The sequence below is a fragment of the Neurospora crassa genome, linkage group II (assembly GCF_000182925.2).
Source record: "Neurospora crassa OR74A linkage group II, whole genome shotgun sequence".
Classification (NCBI taxonomy): domain Eukaryota; kingdom Fungi; phylum Ascomycota; class Sordariomycetes; order Sordariales; family Sordariaceae; genus Neurospora; species Neurospora crassa.
Window position 1 is genome coordinate 1,043,091 of NC_026502.1, and position 21,681 is coordinate 1,064,771.

At 53.2% G+C, this 21,681-nt stretch overlaps 9 protein-coding genes across 12 annotated transcripts; 2 read left to right on the forward strand and 7 right to left on the reverse strand.

The window, feature by feature from the left end:
- Window positions 1-371: 371 nt before the first annotated feature.
- NCU03340 (cytochrome-c oxidase chain VIIc) lies at window positions 372-1,135 on the reverse strand. The gene is made up of 3 exons (XM_951356.3): window positions 1,039-1,135; window positions 707-926; window positions 372-633 (listed from the first exon to the last, which is right to left on the reverse strand). The coding sequence occupies exons 2-3, from the start codon at window positions 924-926 to the stop codon at window positions 605-607; spliced, it is 249 nt and encodes an 82-aa protein (XP_956449.1). The 5' UTR covers window positions 1,039-1,135; the 3' UTR covers window positions 372-604.
- Window positions 1,136-1,387: 252 nt separating this feature from the next.
- Window positions 1,388-3,695, reverse strand: NCU03339. 2 transcript variants are annotated; one of them, XM_011395225.1, is made up of 3 exons: window positions 3,444-3,695; window positions 3,071-3,386; window positions 1,463-2,991 (listed from the first exon to the last, which is right to left on the reverse strand). In XM_011395225.1, the coding sequence occupies exons 2-3, from the start codon at window positions 3,322-3,324 to the stop codon at window positions 1,734-1,736; spliced, it is 1,512 nt and encodes a 503-aa protein (XP_011393527.1). In that variant the 5' UTR covers window positions 3,325-3,386; window positions 3,444-3,695; the 3' UTR covers window positions 1,463-1,733. The 2 variants fall into 2 exon arrangements, with proteins under 2 accessions (XP_011393526.1, XP_011393527.1); XM_011395224.1 differs by having other exon boundaries at window positions 1,388-2,991; window positions 3,071-3,695.
- Window positions 3,696-4,579: 884 nt separating this feature from the next.
- NCU03338 lies at window positions 4,580-6,523 on the forward strand. Of its 2 annotated transcripts, XM_011395223.1 has the most exons (2): window positions 4,580-6,106; window positions 6,158-6,523. In XM_011395223.1, the coding sequence occupies exons 1-2, from the start codon at window positions 4,964-4,966 to the stop codon at window positions 6,455-6,457; spliced, it is 1,443 nt and encodes a 480-aa protein (XP_011393525.1). In that variant the 5' UTR covers window positions 4,580-4,963; the 3' UTR covers window positions 6,458-6,523. The 2 variants fall into 2 exon arrangements, with proteins under 2 accessions (XP_011393525.1, XP_011393524.1); XM_011395222.1 differs by having other exon boundaries at window positions 4,616-6,513.
- Window positions 6,524-6,577: 54 nt separating this feature from the next.
- On the reverse strand, window positions 6,578-8,553 carry NCU03337. 2 transcript variants are annotated; one of them, XM_011395220.1, is made up of 4 exons: window positions 8,226-8,553; window positions 8,052-8,170; window positions 7,952-7,986; window positions 6,578-7,896 (listed from the first exon to the last, which is right to left on the reverse strand). In XM_011395220.1, exons 1-4 carry the CDS (start codon window positions 8,300-8,302, stop codon window positions 6,676-6,678), a joined length of 1,452 nt encoding a protein of 483 aa, XP_011393522.1. In that variant the 5' UTR covers window positions 8,303-8,553; the 3' UTR covers window positions 6,578-6,675. The 2 variants fall into 2 exon arrangements, with proteins under 2 accessions (XP_011393522.1, XP_011393523.1); XM_011395221.1 differs by lacking the exon at window positions 7,952-7,986 and having other exon boundaries at window positions 6,578-7,947; window positions 8,016-8,170.
- Window positions 8,554-8,740: 187 nt separating this feature from the next.
- Window positions 8,741-10,186, reverse strand: NCU16525 (steroid 5 alpha-reductase). The gene is made up of 2 exons (XM_011395371.1): window positions 9,819-10,186; window positions 8,741-9,762 (listed from the first exon to the last, which is right to left on the reverse strand). Exons 1-2 carry the CDS (start codon window positions 9,912-9,914, stop codon window positions 8,950-8,952), a joined length of 909 nt encoding a protein of 302 aa, XP_011393673.1. The 5' UTR covers window positions 9,915-10,186; the 3' UTR covers window positions 8,741-8,949.
- Window positions 10,187-10,214: 28 nt separating this feature from the next.
- NCU03336 (hypothetical protein) lies at window positions 10,215-14,711 on the reverse strand. The gene is made up of 2 exons (XM_951352.2): window positions 14,404-14,711; window positions 10,215-14,286 (listed from the first exon to the last, which is right to left on the reverse strand). Exon 2 carries the CDS (start codon window positions 13,905-13,907, stop codon window positions 10,656-10,658), a length of 3,252 nt encoding a protein of 1,083 aa, XP_956445.1. The 5' UTR covers window positions 13,908-14,286; window positions 14,404-14,711; the 3' UTR covers window positions 10,215-10,655.
- A 527-nt stretch (window positions 14,712-15,238) lies between these two features.
- NCU03335 (ER associated DnaJ chaperone) lies at window positions 15,239-17,168 on the reverse strand. The gene is made up of 2 exons (XM_951351.2): window positions 16,236-17,168; window positions 15,239-16,165 (listed from the first exon to the last, which is right to left on the reverse strand). Exons 1-2 carry the CDS (start codon window positions 16,756-16,758, stop codon window positions 15,609-15,611), a joined length of 1,080 nt encoding a protein of 359 aa, XP_956444.1. The 5' UTR covers window positions 16,759-17,168; the 3' UTR covers window positions 15,239-15,608.
- Window positions 17,169-17,593: 425 nt separating this feature from the next.
- On the forward strand, window positions 17,594-18,714 carry NCU03334 (hypothetical protein). The gene is made up of 2 exons (XM_951350.3): window positions 17,594-17,802; window positions 17,879-18,714. The coding sequence occupies exons 1-2, from the start codon at window positions 17,748-17,750 to the stop codon at window positions 18,250-18,252; spliced, it is 429 nt and encodes a 142-aa protein (XP_956443.1). The 5' UTR covers window positions 17,594-17,747; the 3' UTR covers window positions 18,253-18,714.
- Window positions 18,578-21,070, reverse strand: NCU03333 (tyrosine phosphatase). The gene is made up of 3 exons (XM_951349.2): window positions 19,785-21,070; window positions 19,536-19,725; window positions 18,578-19,472 (listed from the first exon to the last, which is right to left on the reverse strand). Exons 1-3 carry the CDS (start codon window positions 20,291-20,293, stop codon window positions 19,158-19,160), a joined length of 1,014 nt encoding a protein of 337 aa, XP_956442.2. The 5' UTR covers window positions 20,294-21,070; the 3' UTR covers window positions 18,578-19,157.
- Window positions 21,071-21,681: the final 611 nt, after the last annotated feature.

Sequence of the window (21,681 nt, forward strand, 5' to 3'; positions counted from 1 at the left end):
TTTATTTTGAAAGTCACATATTTGAGCTCCAGAACTCTACCGAAGCAGTGAATAGGTCAGAAGCACCGCTTTTCCGGCCTTGGAGTGCTATTCTCAAGACACCTTACCTGAGAAGACTTACCATAACGCCACTCGATACAGACGCAGTCAGTTAATGGTGCTCTACGTAGCTTGCTTACCTCACACCAATGATGAAGCAGTCAATGGCTTCCAGGTCGTCCCATGCCAGATCTCATCCCAGCAAGCTTTCCCTCCATCATCCATGATCAGAGCTTCAGCCAGGAGCCTCAGCACCCATTGCCACCATCCATCTTCCCCTTAATAAAGTCAGAAGGTTTGCCAGAGCCAATGGTTCTCGTAGGGTCCCAAGAGAGAGAAACGTCGGGGTCGATGTTGATGATGATGGTGGTTTCTATCCGTGTCGTATCATATACAGAAGAGCGCCCGGACAGTCCGGACTACCTGCGACTATATTCGTGCCGGTCAATTCTTTGCGTGTCCCCCCTTTCGGCATTCCTCCCCTTATTACGCACCCATCAAACTCATCGCCCGCTCGAACTTCCCAATCATATCGACACCCCCATAACAGCTGGTAGCGAGCCGTTTAGGAGCGGGGGCGGTAGGTCTGCCAGACTGTTGTGTTTGGAATCAGGTTACGTCAGTGGGACCGTATGCTTTCGCTCTCGGACAGGAAGAAATCACGCACCGGCAATGGCAACAGGGGAGCCGAAGCCGACGACGCAGTACATCAGGTAACGGAACCAGAAGAAGCGGGTCTTGGGGTTGAAGGGCAGGTTGGAGCGGGGACCCTCGGGGTAGTGGTAGGGCGACGAGAGCTGGGCGCGGGTGGTCTGGAAGGTGCGGCGAGCAACGAGGCTGAAGGGCTGTTGGCGGGGAGCCGCGCGGAGGGCAACACGGGAGAACATCTTTTTTCTCGCAAGCAATTCACACGCAGTCAGCTATCCAGAATTCAAAGGTGCAATTGGGAGCAGAGCTCAGGGCGACCTGCAAAGTGATATCACAAGGAGAACGGCATACCTTGAGTGGAAAGTTGGCGATTCCTTGCTCGGTCAGAAGCTGGTGTCAAGGAGAGTCGAGGTGGGAAAGCACTTGGAGTGTGGTGATGAAACTGGAGGAGCTGCCCGAGGTGGTCCGTGACGCTACTGCGGAATCTTGACATTCGGTATTGGGAACAAGCTAGGCTGTCTCAGCTGGCCACACAGCTCTGGCAGCTGTGCGTAGTGGGTATCGTGTCTGACCAGTGTCGTAGGCCATTGGTTGTGGTGGTCTGACTTTTTGCGCCCCTGACAGAATGGCTCGCCGTACAGGTACTAGAACACCGCGAATGGATCTCCCTCCCAAATTCGGGTTCTTCCAGCTGCCAAGTACCCTCGGCTGAAACGGGCCCTAGCTCTACAGGTTGAGCACTTCTGGGTACAAAGCACGTCACAGCCAGTTCTATCTTATCGGAGTACATTCCATGGGCGCTTGTCGCGTTCTTGCTCTTTATCTTCGCCTATCTCGGCGGTTATTTGATGTCCCCAACTTGCACCCAAGAGAACATAAAGTGGTATCTCGCGAGTGTTATATGTTCAGGTATCATTTCCAACTTTTGCTTCTAATAAGGCTGCCACGCTACGAATAAACACCATCTTCCAAACATGCAGAGGTATATCCGGTTTATATAGGTACAAATCAATGAGAACCACCCTTTTCGCCTATCCGTACCCTGTTTACTTGAGGGTCACCAACTCCTCAGCGCTGGTGGGGTGAATAGCCACGCAGTTGTCGAAGTCGGCTTTGGTCGCGCCCATGTTGACGGCCACACCGAAGCCCTGGAGGATCTCGCCGCTGCCAAGGCCGATAATGTGCAGACCAACAACCTTCTCCTCGGGGCCGGCGCAAATGAGCTTGTAGGCGGTCGGTGCCTTATCCTCAGGCTTCATCATGGCGTAGTACATGGCAGTGAAGCTAGACTTGTAGATTTTGAGGTTCTCGGCGCCGTACTTGGCAACCGCCTCGGGCTCGGTAAGGCCAATGGAACCGATTTCAGGATGGGCGAACACAACGGATGGCACATTATCATAGTTCAGCTTGAGTGTCCTGAACTCCTCGGGGCCAAACAGACGGGCGGCCAGCTTGCGACCGGCAGCAATGGCGACGGGGGTCAACTCAACCTGACCGCACACATCACCAACGGCGTAGATGTTCTCGGTGCTGGTGTTCTGGTACTCGTCCACCTCAATGTAGCCCTTTTCGTTGGTCTTGACACCCGCCTTGTCCAAGCCGAGACCCTCGACCGCCGGCGTGCGACCAACAGCCCAGATGAGATGGTCAACGTCGGAAATAGACTGCTCGCCCTCACCCTCTTTGAAGTTGATGGCCAGCTTGCCCGCCGCATCCTTCTGGACACTGGTGAGTTGGCTCTTCTTGTGGACCTTGACCCCGATGCGCTCATACTCCTTAACCGACACCTGCTGGATCATAGGATCGAAGCTACGAAGGAAGGTATCGTGGCGGATGAAGAGATGAGTCTCCACGCCAAGGGCGTTCAACATGCCAGCAAACTCGACAGCGATATAACCGGCGCCAACAAGGGCAACCTTCTTGGGGAGGGTGTCGATGTCGAAGAAGCCGTCGCTGTTGGTGCCGTATTCTGAGCCGGGGATATGGGGAGGGATGGTCGGGTTGCCGCCCACGGCGATCAGGATCTTCTTGGCGTTGACGACCGACTTGGTACCGTCATCAAGAGTAACCTCAACCGAGTTGGGGGACAGGAGCTTGGCCCAGCCGTGCACATACTCGACCTTGTCGTTGGCGAGGTTGCGCTCATAGATGCCGTTGAGACGGGCGACATAAGCGTCGCGCTTTTGCTTGAAGGTAGGCCAGTCGAAGGGAGCAGTTTGCTCGACGCTGAAGCCGTAGTCCTTGGCCTGGTGAATGGTTTCGGCAACAAGAGCGGCGTAGAAGGTGACCTTTTTGGGCACGCAGCTACAAGAGGAAGAGAGGAAGTTAGAGCTTGACCTTTCGAGCAAGACAGACGCAAAGACAGAATTGGAATGCGACTTACCCAACGTTGACGCATGTACCTCCCAAACGCTTGCCCTCGACTACCATGGACTTGATGCCATACTTGCCAGCAGCAGCGCGGGCAGTCGCGATGCCACCACTGCCACCACCAATGACAAGGAAGTCGGTTTCTCTGGAAATGGGAGCCATGTTGAGAGCTGTGACGGAGAAATGTCTAGATAACGAACCAACTCGGCCTGAAGCTAGTCTGGACGAGACAACAGAAGGTCGGACAAGGAAGGACAGAGAGGGCATGGACGAAAGATATACACCACCACAACGGTGTCCGGGCTGGTATCGCAGAAATAAAGAGTGGTCTGGGGGACGCAGGGTCAGGACTCGAAGCAAGTAAAAGACAGCCGCGGGGTACCTACGGTTGCGACAGCTGCGGTTGGTAAGTGGAATCCTTGGGGCGTGGTTGCGGTGGTGTTGGTGCGGGTAGTAGTTACCTTACCTCTAGTTGTCTGTGGACTGTGTTGGCGGCCCCAGGATTTGGAATATGTACGCTAGTGTCGGCACACTGTCTTAATCGAAGTGGGGGACTACCCTGCATCCAATTGCGACAGGCCTGATCTAGAATGTCTTTAACCCAATGCGTCGGGTTTTGACACTACTGCGTACACCGAGAGACTGGAGAACCACATTGGATGTGCTATCTATTTGAGATTTGTATTTGGAATGGTGACATGACCTGGACCCTATCTGACGCAAGCGCGGCCGTGTCCACCTCAGTAAGCATGCCGGGGTTAGCGGCGGTAGGATTAGTGTCTGATCCGAGTATCCTTCCAAGTACCTACAAAACCAACAGAGAGAACAGAGAGAATCGTGACGTGTATACACTACAATGTGAATCGCAAAGTTTGCCTCTTTCACGGCTTCTTCGTCTCCCTCCCCTTTTGTCATCATCTGAGTAATGATATCATGGAGACCATCTCCCTCTACACAAGAGTTACAGGGAGACAGACAGTACGGGAAAAAGTTGAATATGGACTGGCAAGTGTGGGTTACAGTAAGTAAGGAACGCAAAATGCCGAAGCGCGTAGAAGTCGATCATGTAAGCAAAGTCTCTCCATCCGGGTATTCGACGGAACAACCCGCAAGGGAAAGGAAAGTTTATAGATAGGCTGTCGGTTATAAATGAAACTTCAAAAATGTCAAGATACGACTTGAGAGCTTCTGAACCAAGTGTGCAAGGCAGCTTGGACCCCGCGAGACGTTGGGATGGAAGGCAGGAACAGGGCCGCCTTTGTTTGGTCAATTGCATGCCACTGGAAGATCAGAAGAAAAGGGCAAGGGCGTCAAACAACCTAAGGGACCTTCCGTCTGCATCTGATGTGCCCCGCTGTCGATTTGCCTGCCGCCGGCTGTCCCGTGCCAGCAAGGTTCTCGAAGCCCGGCAGGCATTTTGAGCTACGACGTGATGGAATCCTTGGCAAGCATTGACCAAGCCCGTAGAGTGCAGACAAATTGCTTGCTTTCATGTACGATTTACCCAGCGATATCAGCCATACGATAACAAACAGTGTGGTACTGGGTACCATAGACGAGACATCCTGGGTAGTGTGGTATTCTCAACTTCAACTACAAACTTCCATCAATTTGGGGCAGCAAGAGACGGAATCGACACAACACAGAACTCGCTATCTCACCTCGCTCGGGGCATCTCACGACTCTCCAGCTCAATAACTCGAGAGAGAGATGCACTCAACTGATCAGCCACTACACTCATTTGTGGGAGCACTCGAAGAGAGTCAAGCGTAGAATATCAGCTCAAGCCATTCGAAGCAGTCGACTGCTAGGGAAGGCCCGGTTCCAACAGATGGCTGTATTGGCAAAAGCTTGTGAGGAATTTCTGGCTTGAGTCGAGTCCGGTATTACCGGCTAGTTGTACATCATGGCGGGTAAGCCGTCCGTGTTGGCCAAGTTGTCCGTCGGCCAGTTGCAGGAGCTCATGGTCCGGTGTGGTCTGCCAAAGACTGGTGCAAAGCTTCTCCTATACAACCGTATTCGAACCGCGGCTAGAGAGCACAAACCTTTGGCTCCCAACTCTCGCATTCTCAGCATCGACATGGGTCTCAAGAACTTCGCCTACAGTGTTCTCACTCCAGTCATGCAAGACAGCAAGGCCATGGCCGAAGAGTATCCTTTGCCTGGAGACGGAGGGATCGGGATCAACAAGCCCAAGGACGGAGAAATCAGGATCAACAGGCCCAAGGACGGGGAAATCATGTTCAAGAGGCCCAAAGGCGGAGAAATTGTCGACACGGCTAGTTTCTTCGGGATGCTTGAAGGGACCAAGGACGGGAAGAACGGCGTCCTCGGGTCCACATTCGAACAAAATCTCAACAATCAACAGTCTTATAATATAAAGAACACTACAAGGCGTGTGGCCGACTTGCACGCATGGCGCCACCTCAACCTTCTCCCCTGGCTTGAGGTGAGCAATATCGATGGGAAGAATACGGACGCCGTCAGCGAGAACTTTGCCCCTAACGCCATGGCTGACATGGCCTACCGTCTTATCACGGAGCATATTCTGCCCCAAAAGCCAACCCACATCCTCATCGAGCGTCAGCGCTTCCGTACCGCCAACGCGGCCGGCATCTTTGAGTGGACCGTCCGTGTAAACATGCTTGAATCCATGATCTACGCCATCCTGCGCGTCATGCAAAACCGCGGCGAGTTCAAGGGCGTTGTGGTTGCCGTGCCGCCCAAGCGCGTGGTCAACTACCTCGTTGACAAGTACGGGCATGAGATACCCACACCTCGCGACCTGATGAGTCCTAACAGGGTCAAGATGAAGCCAAAATCGAAACGAGGCTTCTCGAGGTTGGAGAACGAAATTTCACCCGAGGAGGACAAGGATGACGAGCTTCTCAACCCATTCGAGGAGCCCATCAACGTTGACGAGAAGGAAATCAATAAGAAGATCAAGGACGTCAAGAAGGCCCGGATGTGCCTTTTGGGTTCGTGGTTGAAGAACCAGGAAAAGCTCGGTCTCGCAAACCGTGAGATGCAGCGCATGGCCGACTACTTCGTAAGGGCCGTTCCTGTCGCCGTCAACAATTTGCTAAGTCTGACCAAGCAGAAATTGAGGAACAGCGCCGTAGAAATGCCGGCTCCCGCGCACCTCCCGGAGTCCCTCGGCGTCGGCACGTTGATGGGCAAGAGAGAAGAGAGGACAGAGCGTGTTACCAAGGGCGAACACATCGACAAGATGGACGACTTGTGCGACTCGGTCACCCAGGGACTCGCCTGGCTGGAGTGGGGGTTACAGTTGGAGGAAGCTATGAAGAGGATGCCGTGGATTATGGAAAACAATGAGGAACCGGAGAGACCCAAGCTGGGAATTCCTGTGAGAAAGAGGACAACGGGCGGAGGTCTATAAATTTTTTCTAGATGTACGATAAAGTGTTGCCAAGATACCTACCTGTCACCGAAAACGATAAACTGCGTTTCTCTCATTGTGTTGCCCACTCAATGTTGCCGAACCACTGCGCGCAAACTATGAACGAAAGCATGGGTATCATATTGAATTTAAACCTCAAATACTGCGTCAACCAAGACATCAACCAGGTAGCAAACTCCAAGGCTCCAAGTTCAACCCTACTCACTCCAATATTCATCGTACATGCCCTCTTCCCGCTGAGTACTAACCCATTCCTCACTCGCCAACCCCCTCGCCATCCTCCTCTTCAGTCCCTGCGGATCCTTATGCCAGTCACACGCGTAATCGCACGCAGGCACTTGCGTCTCCCCAAAATACCTGCAAATTGCCGCATGCCGACAACAACCGGTATCCTCACAATACGCCACCAGCCTACTAAGACTCATCTGCCTTGCCTGTTTATTAATGATGCCATCCGCGGACGCGTTTTTCGACACTGGCTCCCTCATGACCAAGTTGCAAACCCTATCCCGGTCTTCGCGGCTATAGTAAAGAAAACAATAACTCGCATTCCCATCACGACCCGCCCGCCCGGCCTCTTGGTAATAGCCCTCAAACGACTTGGGCAGCCGCCAGTGTACGACGAACCGCACGTTCTCCTTGTCGATTCCCATGCCGAAGGCCGTCGTAGCCACGATGACATCGTACCCCGGATCGTTGGCAATCCACTTGGCCAACGTCTCCTCCTTCACCTGGTTCGGCAGTTTTGCGTGGAAGGGCCGCGCGCCGATACCGTCGTGTCGTAAGGCGGCCGCGAGCGACTCGACTTCGTCGCGAGAGATGGTGTAGATAATCCCCGGTACGTTCTCGACGCGCTCGCCGATGGCGTCTAGCTCGGCTTTTCGATCCACGGCCGCTCGACGGTCGTACACGCCCTTGAGCCAGGTGACAAAGTCGTCGTAGCGGTCGTTGGCTTCGTCGCTGGTGAAACGCACTTCGAGGTGCAGGTTCGGTCGGTGGGCTGTCATGCTGAAGATCTTGAGTTTGCCGGGCGTCTTGTCCAGCCCTAGCGTGGTAAGCACATCGTGACGGACTTGCTCGTTGGCTGTGGCGGTGAGACACATGACTGGTACATCGGGAAAGGTTTCGCGGAACCAGGAGAGCCGTTTGAAGTCTTTGCGGAAGTCGTGGCCCCATTCTGAGATGCAATGGGCTTCGTCAACCACGATACGCGCCAGCTCGTGCTGTTCGTAGACCAGCTTCAGTTTCCGCCGGAAGTGGTCGCCGGAACACAGCTCGGGAGTCACATAGAGGAGCCGCATGAGGGGATGCCCAGTTGCGAGATCAGCGTAGATGTAGTCTCGCTCTGCCAGGGTAGTGTTGCTGTTCAAAGTGCGAGCGTCCACATCTGATGCCTTGAGGGCTTCGACTTGGTTCATCTGAAGGGTAATCAGCAAGCCGCTTGGACCCATATGTCTGAGGAGTGACACCTACCATGAGACTCAGTAATGGAGAGATCACAATGGTGACTGTATAGAAAAGGTCAGATTGGGCTTACTTCAACCGTCAGTTGCTTTGGAAAGGCGGAACACACTTCCACGGTCTATAACTGCTGGCAGTTGGAAGCATAGACTCTTGCCGAAGGAGGTGGCTGCCTGGACGAAAACATCATGACCGTCGAGGGCAGCCTCGATGATCTCTCTCTGATGTGGTCTGCGAATATCGGTCAAAATGGAACCACACGTACTCGACAGCTCATTCATCATACCTAAAGTTTTCTTTGCCGAATTGTCGACGAAGAGTGAAGTCAATGTCTTTGAAGGAGTCGCTCCTTAGGAGAGGCATCGCTGCTTTCGCCGATGCTGAATTCGGGCCCCGCGTCGCAGCTATCGTGCCGCTCCGATTTCCATGAGATGGTGCAGTGGCAAAGAGATCTAGTCTAAGCCTTACAGCTTTACTTTCTAATCAGGGGTCAAGAGCTCGCGAGGGTGACGAATTCATCCCATCACGTCGGCTTGGTCGCGCCTGTTGTTTGTGGACTTGACTTTCATTGTTGTGCATTTTGAAGCAACCTACCCAGTACCAAGTGCCAGAAGTTCTGTTTGTTTTGATCCAAAGTTCCTGGGTGTAGGGGGGTTCCCAGTGTTAGTTGGCGGCTTATGGCCGCGCCAAGCCACTGTAAGCAACGGTCCCCACCACCTGCAGTTCAGCACCGGGTGCAATTCCGCCCGTTGTAAATCCTCGGGCACGGCTCGTCCAAGGAAGCTTCGTTGAAATTCCCGTCATATGTAATCACAGTTGGCATCTGACTCTATTGGTATCTCGGGATCAGACACATAACACATGATCATGGGCTCCTTGAAGTGGTAGTTCAATAATCGATCATGATCGTGATGCCGACTCAAGTAATGCCACCAGCCGTCCATGTTCTTCCTTCCCTCTGACCTTGGTTCGCTTTCCAATCCACCATCAAAACATGGGAGATGCAAAGCTCACCAACCCCCCGGAATAACCGCCCACTTCTTGCTAATCTTCTCCTCCCCAAACTTCTCCATATACCACTGCTTCCCTTTCACCGCCCTCGGCAACATGGCCGCCACCTCATTCAGCAAAAAACACCTCGCCGGCAGACATCCCCAGCCTGCCGCCATGTAAAACCCAAGCCACTCAACCCATTCGCAAAAGTAGTGCGGGTAAAGCATCACCTTGAACAGTCCCGCCTTGGGGATCTCGTAGTGCTTCCCTACCTTCTTCCCCGGCTGCCCCTTTTGCCCATTCTGCTTCGCCAGCCTTTCCTGCCTGCGGTTTTCCCGGCGTCTGATCTCCCGCAGCTCGTCATCGTGGTAAAAGTTCGCCATCAGACCGACGTAAAACAGCGCAATTCCGCAAGTAAACTGCAGCGTGGGGAACGAGCTAAAGAGCTGCCTGTCCCACGCCGCGTGACTCGTGGGACCGTAGGCGGCGAGCCAAGCACCGATCAACGTTCCGTTGATAATCTGGAAGCTAAGCGCAGAGAGCCAGATGGCGATGTGTATGGGCGCCATGCTGGGCTGCAGAAAAGGAAAGGCGAGGGCGCGATAGGAATAGTGAAATACAAAGAGGCCGGCGAGCACCTTGTTTTGCCAGGGCAGGTCGCTGAGGGTGAAGCCATGTTGGGCGGGGAGGGTGCGCATCATGTACACCAGGGTCATGAAGCCAGGTGCTTCCATGGTGAGCCAGCCAATTCGGCCGGGCAGGTTAAGGCGGCTGGTGACTGATGTCTTGCCCATCCCGTACCAGGAAATACCCCATTGAAGGGAGGCGGCCTGGTCAGTTGTGTCAGTTGTGATGTAGAGCATTCTCGTAGGGCCGCGACACATACCACGGGGAACCACTTCCATAAGGAGAGAATGAGATCGTAATTCTCCCTTGTGGGAGGATACCAGTTGTCGATTAGACCTACGGTACTAGTCGTCATTGTTCTCCAATCCGTTGGCGCTCGGCCAACAATTTATCTGGTGAGTTGGTCAAGTCGAAGGCGAACGGCAACTTCAAAGTGGTTGAGGTGATCGGCGTACGGGTGATGACTTAGTTCAGAACCGTCTTGTTGCACTAGATTGGGGTGCTAATTCCCCACATTCCCAAGTAGGTATGGTCATGGGGAAAGAACGAGAGCGAGAAAGTGCAAGGCAAGAGAGAGACAAGTGAGAAACAGACCACGGACAGTTTGTAAGAGATGTTTAGATTCGCTGTCACCGTGCTTGGATAGCCATGAAATGAAAGGAAAGCACTCTTCGATCATCCCAACAAGGGCAATCTAACCTGGTACATAACTAACGTTTGGCCTAATCCCCTCCAACCCCCCGGGCGTTGCCACAGGGTTCACCCATCAAGTAGAGTTGTAAATTTCAAACAAACAACACTGGACAGCATCGTTGGGGTTGCTACCACCCAGTTCGACCACATTTGTAACCGCTACACTTACTCTCTTCACAGGTAATATCTACCTAGCCATCAGACTTATACTATGCAAGTCAAAAAACTGCCCTTATAAGCATCGTTAGGAACCATTTTCCAATTCCAATCCTCCCTCTTTGGTATTATTCGTTCTTCATGATGACATTCCAACAAGACACGACAGACATCCTTGCGCCCGAACTTTGACACCAAACCACTCCAGCATGATTGCTTGACAGAGAATCCACACGTTAATCACCAGTCACATCACAACGCATTTATCTTCTTTCGGAATCCCAGGAACTGCAACCGCGGCAGGCGGAATCCCCTGCCTCATCGGCCTTGGGGCGGCCATGTTCGGGTTACCAGGAAATCCCGATTGAGGTCTACCAGCCTGGCTGATTGATGAATGTCCAGGAGCCTGGGACGGGTTTCTCAATCCCATTGAACCCGCGGTTGAACCCAACCTTTGCGGAGGACTTGCCGCTCCAGAGCGAGGAGGAGGTGCGGCTTCCGCACCGTTGGCAACAGTGGCGCGAGCCACAGTAGGGCTGCTCGTGGGATGACTGGGATGCCCTTCTGGAGGAATGTACGGTGCCTGTGTAGCAGCGACATCATAGCTAGGTGGAGCGTCTTCTGCTCCTTCATCCGCTGGGCGGTTTGTGAAGGGCTGTGACTGTTGACCAGGAAGAGGCGGAATGAGCGATCTCACTGTTTGACCCGAGGTTCTAACCCCGGTTCTGTTCGCTGTCGGACTAGCTCCTCCACCATTGTTCACAGAGACGTTCATCGAGCTGGTGCTTCGGCGCGCAGACGGAGCCGTGGAAGAGACCGATAGTGAGCTGCGTGATGCCAAGGCCGCCGCTCTTTGGTTCCCAAGACTTGCGGTACTGCCACCTCTGCCGGCCCGTAAGCTACCACTTCCACCAAGACTACCGCCACGGGCATGTCCTTGACCGCGGCCCTGGTTTTGCTGTCCGTTCGAAGTGCGTGCTTGCTGCTCGATAAACTGCTCCGAGAGTTCTCGTTCCCGGCGTCTACGTTCTTGTTCTTCTCTATGACGCTGCTCCTCCTCTTCCTGCAGTTGCAGTGCTAGAGCAAGGTCGTGGTCCTCCTGTTCATGTGATGGAGATGTTGGGGCATCTTCGTGCATATTCCCACTCTGTGTCCGTCCCCTACGGCCTTGAACCGTCGTCCATCCACTGCCCTCTCCCGAGGTACCATACGATGAGCTGTCGGTGTAGCTTGATCCCCGCGGGCCTGCAGAATTGGTGCTGAGGTCATGCGAAGCGCCGCCGACTGGGCGGAAGTCACCAGAAAAGAACTCGGCTCGTTCACCGTTCACGTCCACCAGCGATTCCCATACTATCTCGTCATGGGTGGCGTATCCTGCATCCGTGACAAGTGTCATGAGTTTTCCATTCTGCGGGTGCTTGTACAAAGTGGCGAAATGGTCGTTCCGGAAGAGAATTGCCACAGACGCTGGCTTCATCGAACTTCTAATGACATCAAGTCCCCATGTGGTAAGTTGTGTGGCTGAGATTTTCCAAAAATCTTTGATGGCGAAAATATCCTGGAGCATTTGCTGTTCATCTTCGGTCAAGCCCTGTTCATCGCGGCTGCTCAGCTTGGCCTCCAGCTCCTCTTCACGGAACAGAAGGTTCTGGGCGTCATCATACGACGCCGCTTGTCTCTCAAATGCACCATACACCGGATCACTTCTAGGCGGAAGCCAACCATGGATCAAGGGAACGGAGAAAGTGGAATACAGTCTCATCTCCCTCGTACTCTCGAACGTCCCCGGAATCTGACCACCTCTCTCCATCGGGGGCAAATTGGTGAGTGATGTACGATTGAAGGCGTCTTCCATTTGCTTAGTCGGGACAAAGCGTGGGTTAACATTCATTCCGGTATGAAGGCTTTGCAGAAAGTTGTAGAGTTCGGTAACGTCCGGTAAAACGGCATCTTCACCCAATCGCCGCTCAGACATTAGTTCGTCGAAGACGGCATCAATAAGTAGCCCAAGACTGATTTGCTCTCGTGATCGAAGGGTCTCCACTAGGACCGTATTGTCCTGATGTGCCGGAGTAGAGAGGATAAGCGCGTTGACGAGCGCAAGAAGCGGGCACGGCCCATTGGCGTTCTGAATCAGAATCGGCGACGTCCTCGGGTTGATCTCCGCTGTGGTGTCATACCAGTTAATTCTCTTGATTTGATATGTCTCGGATCTGTCAACCTGGCGTATTCGTTGCGCAGATAGACTGGCCTGCGCTTCGGTAGACCTAGGTGGTAAATCGGGTGCATCCTGTTCCCTTCTTCTTTCAAGAAGTGGGGGAGCTTGTTCGACGGCAGGCGTTGAACTAGGGGGCACGGTAGATGTTGCAGTAGAAGATACGGCAGGCGGTGATGTAGGGGGCACAGTAGCTGCTATTGTAGGAGGCGCGGCAGGTGCCGTAATGGTATTCTCGGTGATGACCTTAGGAGAGCTCTCTTCGTTGTCGTCGTCGTCGTCGTCGTCGTCGGCGAAATCCTCCCAGGTGCTCTTTCGTGATGGGGGGCCGGGACGTATGTCAATATCGATCAAGTTCCAACCGTCTCCCGTGGTTGCAGGCGGGTTTCCCGGTGCCTTGTCTCTGGACATATCACTCAAGTCATCCCATGCATGGGAACCATCAAGTGTCTCCTCTCCTGTAGTTGATGGTAGAAGCTCAGGAGCCTTGCTTGAACGTTGCTCACCCCACTTTGCAGAATCCTCTTGAGAAGGCAATGAGAGCAATGTTGGCGGGCTCGACGATGGTCCAGGGGTGGGCTGCTGAGATGCGTTTGTAGACTTCCAAGGGTCTCCTCCGGTGTGATTTTGTTGCAGATCCGAAATCAACAGTGGTGCAGGGCTGTCTCCTCTTTGCTTCAGTAACGGTTGCCAGGGGTTTTTGCTCTGTTCGGCACCTTCAGACAAGCTCAAGTTTGAAAGGGACGGGAATAGTACAGGTGATACGGGTGGCAAATATGTTGGTTGTGACAGGAAGGTGTCTTCTCCCTCGCTGCCCGGCGTACTTCCTGACATCTTTTTCTTGAACGGATTAGTTTCTGGTTGTCCGTGGGAACCTCCTGGTCGCAGTACGGTTGGTATCCGGTTAATATCGCGTCCTACCTCATCTGACTCCATCGCACCGGACTTTGACAGTTGGGCGCTGCCGCCGGGCCTCAGAACGGTCGGCACCCGGCTAATGTCACCTGGCTGTCCAGCAGTCGCAGACTTGTTCCCCTCCGCGCTGTTATCGGCCCACACATTTTCGTTCTCGACGCCTGATAAGTTAGAGTAACTTGGACCGGGCCTTAGAGATCGTGGCACATCATCGACTTGTCCGTCTGATCCGCCCTGGCGTTGCTGTCCTTCGCGCTCGTCGTTCCACGCCATGCTTGCTTCCGAGTCCATGGCGGAAGACCAGGTTGGTTCTCGTCGAACTGCCGGATCCAGGGCAGCATTGGCTGGAAGAGGCTTTCTGGTCACCATGTCTCCAAGGGTTGGTAACGAATGTCGAAGGAAAAGCCAGTTATCGAAAAAGTGTTGGCGGTCGATGGGATGTAAGCCCGAGGAAGCCGGCCAGCGCCTCTAAACTGTGATGGAATAGGATCCTGTTAAAGACTTTACGAACCACGGGCTCCGGAACAGGTGTATACTGTATTTTCTTTCCGGCCTTCCAGAGAGATCCCAAGGCCCAAACGGTCCTAGCCGTGGAGACGCGGTTCAGCCGACAAAAGGTAGCCTTTCGTTGTGAAGGTCGAGCGAGGTCATGAGCGGTTCGAGGTTAAGTGAACAGTTGCGTCATTGGCGCGCGACGTACCCAGGTTCTAGGATGTTGCTGGGATAGCGCTGCGATTCTAGCACGAGACTGGGGCCCAACATGGGTATCGTCAGTGAATTATGCACTAGATTCACTAGGATCCAGCGCAGAAGCGATTGGAAGATACTTTGTGAGTTTCTTCAAGTAGGTTAAGTACTAACTTACAAGATCAAGAGTTTGGGGCCAGCAGTTGTACGTCCCTGGATGTAGCCAGTTCGGTGATGGGAGATGTAAGTTAGAAGTCACGATTGACCGTCTGTGTGTAGTTCGAGATGGTTTCCAATGCTGAAATCGCCAATGTGAAATGGAGAAAGAGACGAGACGGAATCCCAGCAGCTGGAAAAGTGGTGGCAGTGCGTAGCTGCAGCGGGAAGCCGGCGGACTTGAACCCCTCAAGGTTCCCGTCGTAGTGGGACGGGGGCTTTATCTAATCGTGGCGACCTCGGTGCCCCGTTGGCGCAAGTGGATAGAGTGTTGACTTCAGTCGGTTGTAGACGGGAAGACGGGCTGACTGCTGCCACCAACTGAAAGGATAGGTAGTATAAAAGGGTGATCGAAAAGAAACGGCAACGTCATGTTATACAACCTAATAGAAGGCTGGACAGTCGGAGGCTGGTGTAATGCTTGGCTGGGCATGAGGACCTATCCGGGGGGAAGCAGCTTGCATCAATACCTAGGCGAATTACGTTGTTGGCCACTCTGACGGCCTCCCACGCTCATGGTTCATTGCAGGCTGGCAGCAGCAGCAGCTACCCCTCACCAGGGAAGCACCAGGGCACTTCCCTTGCCCTCCCCGTAAGGCCTCGTCATCTCCTCTCCTGCCTAGGCGATCCAGCAGGCATCCATGCTGTGTTTTCAACAATTCCACTTGACACAGGAACCCGGAATGTCTAGGTACATAGTGTACTATTTCCGTCTGCCACCGAGTTGTGACCTAGACGTAGGTACTGTAGTCCCATTGTAGGTATTGGGCGTAGAGGTAATCGATAAGATCCCACGAAGAGAATTGCTAGTAGGTACAATGGCTTATCCTAGGCCATGGCCCACGGCCCTCAGCAGTCTCAACACTTATGGCCATTTCCCGATTCAAAGGTAAGAATGTCATGAAGAAGCAGTGACCAGGAACCCCATGTAAATACACAGATATTTGAATTAGGATTACACAAACATCATTTCTCATAAGACGTTAGCCAGTACGCATCAAGTATACGTTTCGACGTCCACTCCGTCTGTTGGTCTACTCAAGAAGGTCTCCCACGGAACTGCATGCTATGCCTACAGCTCACTAATACTACCCAGCGTTTGGGCCCAACACAAACAGCCTCCACATCACGACGACCCTCTCCGCAAGGCAGATATCAACCTCCGTTTTAGTATTTCGATCCTGGAGAATAAAGGTTCTTGATCCTGATACAAGCTGGTGTCTCGAACCTTTCGGCCTTGGCCAACTTCTCTTGATCTGTACGGAACCACCCCTGGGCCTCCTCGATCAACCGCCGCTTCTCTGTCATCTCTCGTTCGCACTGTTGCTGTAGCTGCTGCACAAAGATGTGCTCGGCCCTCTGATCCAAGTTGTACAGCTTCGAGGCAGAATAATGCCTGACGTCGTTTGGGTTGACATAGTAATTGACCTTGACGTTGGGCATTTTACGTGCCATTGTGTAAGGGGGTATGGCCTGCTCAAAAGCCATGGCCGGTGTTGATGGCCCCGTTGTTGCTCCGGAAAATAGCGAGGAGATCATGGGGAAGATGAAGAGAATAATGATGGGCAAGAGGCTCATCAATGTGCTCCACATACTATTGCCTCCTTCTTGTTGCTGTCCAGCCTGCCGAGGACGAGTCCTGGGCCTTCCTCCGCCGAATTGGTGCACCCGAATACCAGGCCCGCCGCCAAAGTTGAAGACGAACTGCGGCCCTCCGTCGAAAGCTGTAGCGAAAAAAAATCATGTCAGTATACCGAAAACCCATGTCGTGTTGACTGAAGGTGGTGCACAAACCGGCTCCGAAGGGACCCCCACCAAAACCTCCCCCGCCAAAGAACCTCGCAAACATTTCCTCGGGGCTGATGTCTGCGTCGTCTCCCCACATGCCTCCCTGATGCGCCCTTGCTGCTCCCCTATTTGCAAAGCCGGCAAACGGATTCTGCTGCTGCGCGCTGGCAAACCTACTGTCCGGGTCGGTTCCGAAGCGGTCATACTTGTCGCGTTTCTCCTTGTCACCCAGAACGCTGAAGGCGCGCGACACCATTTTGAATGCCTCGTCGGCGTGCTCGTGGCCGTTCTTGTCCGGATGTGTCAGCAGGGACTGCTTGCGGTAGGCCTTCTTGATCTCGGCGTCGGTACATGTCTTGGACACCTCGAGGATCTCGTAAAAGGCGGTGGGTTCGCATTTCCGGATTCGCAGGACCGCAGCCTTCTGCTCGGCTGTGTATTTGCGCTCTTGGTTGCCCTGGTTGTGCTGGCGGTTGTGGGCGGACGATCCGTTTGAGGCATCAGCCCCAGAGGTTGTGGCTGCGGGCATGATGTGCCCTTTGTCTTATGATTCTAGTCTCAAATACTTTAAAAGGGTGTTGTCGATGACTATCTTCGAGAATCAAGGCGAAACGTGCTTTTGTAAAATCTAAACGTCGGATCGTCTGGTTGGTCGACCTTTCGTTGCGAAGGGCCGGGGAATGTACTAGTGACGCAACGAGGCAAAGGCGGTGTCCGTGACAACGTCAAGGTTTGTTGAAGCTGGACAAGGAGAAGCCGGGCGATAGGTCGGCGACAAATAATTGGTCGTTATTGGGATCACAGACCCTGATGGGAGAACGATTTCTATAGCGTTCTGATGCTAGATGCCGGGTTCAGGTCAGTCGCGATTGTGTAAATGCATTGACAAGGAGAGCGGACAGGGGAGTCGAAAGCGTGGCTTTTTTTCGGGAACCGCTGCAGTGGACGGTGGTGTGGTCCTTGTCCAAAAAACAGTGTAGGTACGTACTTGTATCGATTGGCGAGTCTTGATCAGTGGAAGTCAGAGTGAGAGAGTACCTCATGTACAACAAGGTGTTTAACAATCGCTACCCTATGAAACCAGAACAACTACATTCAATACCTCTATGTTTTTGGACATAATTCTTATGCTCACAAGTAGATTCGCTTGCATAGACGCGCGTAGTGACTACAGGAACAAGAATCGATCGGATTTTCGAAACAATACTTAACTCGGTGACTATTCAGTAGAGAGCTGTGGCCACGCTCACGTTTCTTTCCATCCCCTCACACATGGCTCGTGCCCCCGTGCGGTTGGCCGAAAAATGGAGAACGACCGATCGCAATCGTGAACTGGACGGGAACGGCAACAAGGAATGGGTCCAGTTTGCTTAGTCATCTACCAGTGTTGTCACAACTGCCTTCAATTTGACATGAGCCGATTCAAACTGCAGATAGCTAAAATCTGGTAAACAGAAAAAGCTGGTGTTGAGATAGTAAGAAAAATCAACAATCAAATCCTATACTTTCACACCCATCATGTCCACCGAAGAAACCAAGGCATCCATCGTGGACCGCGTCAGGGCTTGGGGATGTAAGTATCTCAACTACTTACTCGCTCTACTCACAATCCTCACTTACATGCTCTTGATACTAACGCTCAAACATAGCCTCTTCCCTCCCCGGCATGGGCCTAGCAACCCTCATCACTGCCCTCCACTGGCGCCCCTTCCAGGCCATGCCCATGCTCCTCACTCCTCTCCTCATGTTCTCGAGCTACCTCAGCGTAGCTGGCTTCAAGATCGACAGCGCCGGCATGACGGCCGCCTGGAGCGGCATCTACTTCCTCCTCGCTGCCCGCCGCCGTCCCGCCGCGCTCAAGAACAAGTTTTCGGCTCGCGGCGCGGTGCGGGCTACGGCCATGGGTCTGAGCGCGGCCAACGTGATTGCGGGCACATACACCTATGTGACGGGTGATCGCAAGGCCGAGGAGCAGGAGAGGAAGGAGATGGACAAGTGGGGCATGTACAGCGATAGCGAATGAAGAATCCTCAGGCTTAGGGACGGCTGAGATGGTGCGGAGCAGTGCGGAGCAATGCGTTCGCTGTGGTTGAGGAGAATCTGCCTGCCATACAGGAGCGAGTGTGCTCTGACGTGCTATAGTGGACAGCCCGACGATATTCTACAAGTAACTGCACATCCAGAAGTTGCTGGAAGGTGAGGGACTAGACGGGTTTGTTGTTTTGCAGGTTTTCTTTTGGCGGGAGAAGTTGTGTGTCTGTAACATACTAAACCATGAAGAGCAAACATTTTGGCGGCGTCAAAGGGTGGGATATGGCAGACAGGGAATACTCGGGAATGCGCCAAGTCACACTTCTGAATGAGTTCGCTTTGAGCAGTAGACGCCAAATGGGTGCTGGATTTCCTGCTCACTCTTCTGGGAGCTGGAAGCTTGAATAGCGTATAACTAAATGCAAAAACCATAAACATGTTTTGACTATGAACATAGGAAACCGCCCTCATGTAAACCAAGGACACACGAACGCCAGGAGACACTCAGCACTTGATAGTCTCCGCTCTCCATCCTAGTTTATCTTTCCCATGCTGCAAGTAAAACCGATTGCAAGCTTGTCAGCTCCGGATCTGGGTTCGTGGCCATGTGATGCCCCTGAATGAAAGCCGTCTGCCAGCCCTCCAGGTTTCCCGTACCGAAAGATCCCATTGCAACGCCACACCGCTGTACTCACTCCGAAGAAGGATATTCGCTGGATCCCGTATTCCAATTGAACCAAAATCCTTCCACTTCATTCTCCTTTGACAATGGAATTCTCCTCGCCGCCTGATCAAGCTACGCTGAGCCTGTATGATGCCTGTGGGGTTGTGGGGGCTAAAAAGTGTGATAACATGACCAAAAAGAACTGACGGGCATCCGAAGGCCACGCCGAAAAGCTACTGGGTGAGCAGCTTGCGATCCACCGCGTCCGAAGTTGGCAGGGGAATTCCGGAAAAATGGTACCAAAATAATAAGAAAATCATGGCCACGACCGTGGAGTGGGCGAACTTGGGCGACCCAAATCGCCATCGCTGCAAGTTCATGTCCTTGGAGAAGAGGTTCGAAATTTGAGCCATTTCGAATCCTTGGATGTAGTTGACATCGGTCTCGCGGACTTTGGGCTCGGCATAACTCCGGTACTCCTCGAGTATATTGCTCACGTCCCAGCCAAGAGTCCTACGAACGATGCCAACCACGCAGCCGGTGCGATGCTGCACAACCGATATCAGCCTGACCGTTCCACCAAGTCAACATATCGTCGAGGGGATGTTTACCTTTCCGTGGTTACAGTGAATCAAAAGCGGGTGATTGGCTTGGTTGAGTACCAGCCGGAGGATGGCCTTCATCGTCGTAATGGGGATGGCTTCTTTCTTGGTGCCCTTCATGTCAAAGACATGATGCTTAATTCCATTTCTGCTGAGAAAAGCATCATAGCCCACGGGGAAGTCCTTCTGGACCAATGTGCTGAAAAACCCTTGTCAGTATGTTGGAAGAGAAAAAAGGGTTTTAATCCGGGTACAAACACCATGGTCTTCAACTTGAGGCCCTCGATGAATGGGTAGTCCTCGGTCTGTGGAAAACTACTTCGATATACCCCAGGAACAACGACACCGAAGTTCTTGGGGCGCCCCTCCGAGGGAATGAGCGGGAAAGTAGGATTTGGCCGCAAGGGAGCTTTGGCACTGTGGCTGTAGGCTTGAACGGCATGTGGAGGCTCGATATCGCGAAGTGCGTCAGGGAGGCTAAAGTGTTCATCTTTGCTCAAATCTGACAGATCCGTATCCAATGACGTCGCGGCAGTCATGGGTGAGCACTCGAGGCTCGTTTGGCGGCTTGAGCGGCTGCTTTGACTTGTGAATGTGCCTATGGAGCCCTTCCTGTGCGGTCCCACGTCCGCCCTCTCATCTTCCTTCGCCAACCTTTCTGATTGAGACCCAACCAGGGCCTGCTCTGTGTTGTCACCAACAAATGCTCTCGTGTTCCTCTTCATGACGGCCTTGTTGCCCCCGGCCATGGTAGCCAGGGCTGTCATGGATTTCGATTGCAGCGGTTGGGTACAGGACGCTCTTAGTCGGCGAAGCAAGCGTTGAGGAGTCGGGGGTGAATCATCCGAGAGCCAGAACCGGCCAGAGCTAAGGAGATGCTCAAAGAGAGACAGGGGAAGCTGGTTTGACCGACGAAATAGTGCAGGGGTAGCAGGTGGGTTGGCGGTTCGACTTGATCAGCACGGCGGCTTGTCGTTGACTGGAACGTTTTCGGTCTGGTAGACTGTAGGAGGTGGAAAATGGACAAGATGCAATGGACTACTGTTGGTAGTAGAAGTGGAACGGACGGTCTGGTTTCTGTGTTGACGAGCAGTGGAATCAAAAGCGTCCCAGGGCACTTCTTTCTGGAGACTATGAGCTGCCCATTTTTGCTGATTTCCCAAATTGTTCCGGGGTTGTGTGGGGGTGTGTCGTGGATAGATATGTACCTGGGAAAGCCCGAGCTCGTCGGGCTTTCCTGCGAGGGTATGCGAACAGGAAATTCGAGGTCCGGTGATACTTGAGTTGCCACTGATCGAGGACAGTAAAAGAGGTCTCGTCGAGGGTTGTGGGCGGGACACGTGAGCGAGCGCCGAAGAGTGCAATGGGGAGATGCAAGGATCGGGATAACTCTGGTGTGAAAACCCAGTTTCAAGATCGAGGGTAGCGTTATCGTTACTGTGATGCCGGTGGTGCCTGAGGGGGCGGGCGTTAAGTTGAGCGCATCAAATGTCGTTCAGACGAGTGGGTAGTGTTGAAGGAAAAGGCCGTCTTCCATGTGAGGGAATGGCCGGATTAAAAAGATCCATGGAATTCATTGTGAAGTAAGACTTAATTGCGGGCTTCGCCTACGGCAGCAGTTGCCGCAGTGTGATGGGGGGATTCATGGCGCACTAGCGTAGAACTGTGTGGGGTCTAGGCCATTGACTGTTAGTGGCACTGGTACTTGACTCTACACCACACTATTACCTCTGTGTACGTACCTCTGCACTACACCAGAGGTGTGGACATGCCGTTTCCTACCTGATGTACTGCGATATGCAGCTGTACTACCCATTATTTTGTAGAACACCGGACACGTCTGAGCAGCCAAGGCCCAGTATGACGCCCGGCAGGCCAATCAATGACTCAATCAGACTCGCTCGCCACTGAAAATACAGTCGCCCTCTCTGGCAGACCCTGCATTGGGAACATTTTACACGTGTATAGCTGGCACGGCTGGATCCCTGGCCGGCCCTGCTTCGGTCGGCAGAAACCTGGCTTGCTGCTTGTGAGAGCGAGTCGAAGTGTGAATCTCCAACTTGCACCTGTAACGTCGGACGCTCAAGACCCAACGGTGTACGTACAGGCGCTGGTAGGCGTAGAGGTACCTAAGGTACGAACCAGGATGAGAGAA